The sequence below is a fragment of the Athene cunicularia genome (genome assembly GCF_003259725.1).
Source record: "Athene cunicularia isolate RWA chromosome Z unlocalized genomic scaffold, athCun1 chrZ_part2, whole genome shotgun sequence".
NCBI lineage: Eukaryota > Metazoa > Chordata > Aves > Strigiformes > Strigidae > Athene > Athene cunicularia.
The window spans coordinates 7,849,760-7,853,548 of NW_020799143.1; the positions used below are offsets into that span (position 1 = coordinate 7,849,760).

General features: G+C 48.6%; 2 protein-coding genes across 3 annotated transcripts in view; one reads left to right on the forward strand and one right to left on the reverse strand.

Moving 5' to 3' along the window:
- Positions 1-219, reverse strand: part of HINT1 (histidine triad nucleotide binding protein 1) — a 4,172-nt gene extending 3,953 nt beyond the window's left edge. Inside the window, exon 1 of the mRNA XM_026866157.1 lies at positions 52-219. Within this exon, the coding sequence (XP_026721958.1) occupies positions 52-162 (111 nt within the window). The 5' untranslated portion in view covers positions 163-219. The remainder of the gene's footprint in view (positions 1-51) is intronic.
- A 3,293-nt stretch (positions 220-3,512) lies between these two features.
- LYRM7 (LYR motif containing 7) overlaps positions 3,513-3,789 on the forward strand; it is a 13,843-nt gene continuing 13,566 nt past the window's right edge. For both annotated transcript variants that reach the window (XM_026866155.1, XM_026866156.1), the window contains exon 1: positions 3,513-3,636. In XM_026866155.1, coding sequence (XP_026721956.1) covers positions 3,520-3,636 — 117 coding nt within the window. In that variant the 5' untranslated portion in view covers positions 3,513-3,519. The remainder of the gene's footprint in view (positions 3,637-3,789) is intronic.

The window sequence follows — 3,789 nt, forward strand, 5'->3', positions numbered from 1 at the left end:
CCCGCCGACACGGGCGGCTGCGAGCGAGGGGCCGCCGCGTAGCGCCCGCACCTGATCGTCCTCATAGATGATATTGGCGGGGATCTCCTTGCGGATGATCTTCCCGAAGATGGTGTCGCCGCCGGGACGCGCTGCCTGCGCCTTACTAATCTCGTCAGCCATGGCGGCTGCCTCCGCGCGCGCCCTCCCGCCGCCTCGCGATTCCTACCGCGGCCACGCCCCCCGCGGCGCTCATTGGGTCGACAGATCACCGCCTGCCGGGACCACCTCGCGATTGGTAGTTTCGCCTGTCTTTTTGGCTCGTCCCCGCCCATGCGGCTAGCCCGCCCTCTCTGACCCGGAGTGATGCGACTGAGGGTGCGCGGAGGGATCGCGGCAGCGGGGAGGTTTGCCCTGTGGTACCTTCCGCGGAGGATTTCAACGCTGTCAACAGGTTTGGCGCCGCAGGAAAGGTCGTGTGGTGCCAGGAGAGGCTGTTGTAGCCAGAAGTGCCTTTTCCCTTCCTTCCTCCAGAATTATCTTTCCTCAGGATTTTTGACAGGAGGCAAATATATTGAAAGGGCTTAAACCAATAAATTTCTGATTAAACTGTGATGCATGAAAGTTTTGCTTGTGTTTGTTTCCTAAGGACTCTTTCTATTTTCCCGCAGCCTCTTTGCCTGTCTAGACAAATGTAAAACGCTCCCTATATAACTCACTGATAGCAGACTCAGTGCCTTCAATGGGCACTTGGGCAAACTAAAATGAGGGGAACTTGAACAAAAGGACACAGAGATACCGTCTAGGGAGGATAATCTCGCAAATTTAGGAAGAAGACACCTGGACTTTACTTCACAGCACATGCCTTGGAAAGAGTGGATACCGTGGAGAAGACCCCGTATTTTTTCCTTCTACCACCAAAGATGCTCACCCCATTTCTACTATGCATGCTCGGACTATGTAAATTAATTCCAGGAACCCGTAAAACACCCCTTTCCAGGAAATCTGATGAATATGTATGATTTGTGTGTATGTAAACTGTGTCTTTTGCTAGTTCGTGGGAGCCCTTATGGTGGAGACTCCCCAGGGCTACGCCAGCGCTGCTAAAAAAGTGTACCTGCTTAACAGTTACATTGGATTCTGACTGTTGTGTTAACTTCTTTGTTTCAGTTATATATTGGTTGACATACTTTTGTCTCACCATGTAAATGTCAAATTCTGTATAATTTTTAATATAACAAGGTCTTTTCAAATAATTTAATTCATTCACAACTGCAGTAATTATTCCTGCAAACAGATCTATGAATACGGATCATTTCTCCTGCAAACAGATCAAGTTTTTTATGAGGTACATAGTCCAAAATACATGCAATTTGGGAATTTGAAATATTAAAAATAATTAGTAATAGTGTAGTGTTCCCACACTTGAATTAGCTTTGAATGTAATTGCAATTAAACAATGAAATAGACTATATTGAAGCTAGAGGTCTAGCCTTTAGTTAATGCTGGATGATGTCTTATTGAATATAAGCTTGTTTGGTTGGTTTTCTAGAGAAAGGCAACTGAGTTTTAAAGTACTACACACAGCCTTGGGATGGACAGGCAGAGGCTGGGCTGGTCGGTTAGGCTGTGGGCAAGGCAAGGCAGGGCTGTGGGGAGCTTGATGTGAGCAGCCAAAAAGGTGACCTGGCTAGAAAGAGAAAATTGACTGAAGAGAAGAGAATGTCTGTTGAAGAACACCAGCAGAGAAAATGGCTGCCAGCCTGGAAACCATAAGCTTGGGAACCAGTCCTACTGTAAAGCCAGTCTCAAAAGAACTCTTTAAGTCTTAGTTTGAAGTTTTAGAAGGCAGGCATTCTTTATTGCAACACTGGATGCACAGGGGATCATTCTACCTAATGTGCATATACAAACCCCAAAGTTCATCCTTTATGTACCTTAAAGACATGAATATCCATACATTTTCCAAGAAGTCTCCACCTTTCCGCCTGTCTACTACATGTACATAATGCTGGCATTGCAAAACTACACCACACATGCGCAGGAGTCTCAGGTGGTCATCAGTGGTCGTTTGCGGAGTTATCCCCCTACTGCTTTTTCCATTTTATGGTCACGAGTCTTTTGAGGACAATTGCTTCTCCTTGGATGTTTCACAACTCTGTCTGGCCAAACTGTTCTTTCTTTCTTATCCACCTTGTTTGAACATTTCTGCAGGATCTATCTATTCTCAAGGTTAGGATATCTTTTCTGTACACTTTAATTGATCAGGCCCTGTTAAATATGAAGTTAAGCATTGTTTGGTAAAATAATTTCTTAATATTTGATGTGCAGAAACAAACTCTACAACTCGGAGAGAGTTATAAAGCCGGTATCTTTATTCCGGGCACCAGGTTGCAAGGGGATCTCTTCATAAAGTTTGCACACCCACTGCACATTTTACCAGAAATGTATAGAGTGTGGATATACATATTCATTGGATTACAGAATACAAACATACACATGCATAAGTGAGGCTGGATTAGTTCAAAAGGCCGGTGTCAACAGTTTATGTTCTCTTTGCGCCTGCGCATTGCCTGCTGCTGGTCGTCTTCGGGGGTGTTTAGGAGGAAGGCTCACAGTCTTTCTCACCTTGTACTTTTCCTCGGAGCATGCACAGATTCTTAGTCAGTTTCTTGAACAGTAAGAGTTGTTCCAGCTGGTTTACCACCTCTATCTTATCTAAAAACTCTAGCTGATTAGTTTCTACTGTCCGTATATAGTCTACAAAGACTCAACTTGTTGGAACCCATCTGCTTTCCAAGGACATGTCTCTTATTTTTCCTGCACATAGCAATTCTTGCTAAGTTTCCACAGAAAACTGTTTTGTTTTGATGATCACTGTAGCCCTTGGTAAGCTTCCACAGAACAGTAAGGGCAAGGAGGCTTATTAAGCAATATTCAGAAATCATTATAAATTGCAATGAGTAAGTAAATTGCAAAGGAGGTGATTGTTTCCTTGTATCAATTTCCCACTTTGAGACTTCCAGGTATACATAAGTGGGTACAACGTGACAACATAAGGTATAATAGAATGGTTCTCTTACCACTAATTGTTATAGGTCTCAACTTGCAGGCACTAACTGCTTGGAGGCAGCAGCTAGCAGGCACCGATAGGTACACTTGCTAGTGGTGAATTTTGCAGTAGTACACTTGGGTAGTGTTGATTATTCTGTGGTAATCTGTAACAAATAGAGAAACGTCGAGGGTGAGGCCTCCCTGTCTCTGGGTATTACAGAACTATGCAAGCCCGCAGTCACGATCTCCGTACACCCGCAGGCCGAGTCACCCTTCACGCCGAGACAGGGCAGGGCAGAGCTGCCCGGAACAATGGCGACGGTGAGTCGTGCTCGGCGGGCCAGCACTGGCGGGACACCGGCAGCACCGCGGGGCGGGCGCGGACCGCGTTCGATCGTCACTTCCGCCTCAGCCCCTCCCGCTCTTCCGGACCGGAACAGGACGGCGGTCACCATGGCGAGGCGCGCGCAGGTGAGTGTGGCGCGCATGCGCGGCCGCACGGGTGCGAGGCGGCGGGGAGAGGGCGCCAGCGGCCGCCGCTGCCCGCGGAGGGGGGTGCTTGGCTTCTCTCGGTCAGGCCCCAGCCCGGTCGCGTCCTCTGAGGTTGCTGGCGGGCATGGGTGTCCCCTCCCCGGTGCTCGGGGATTGTCTGGAGTGACCTGGAGCTGGGGCCGGTGGGAGGGGCCGGGGAGCGCCCGCGGTGGGCCGGCCGGCGCGCCCTCTTTTCTCCGTCTCCGGCCGATGGCGGCGGCGGGG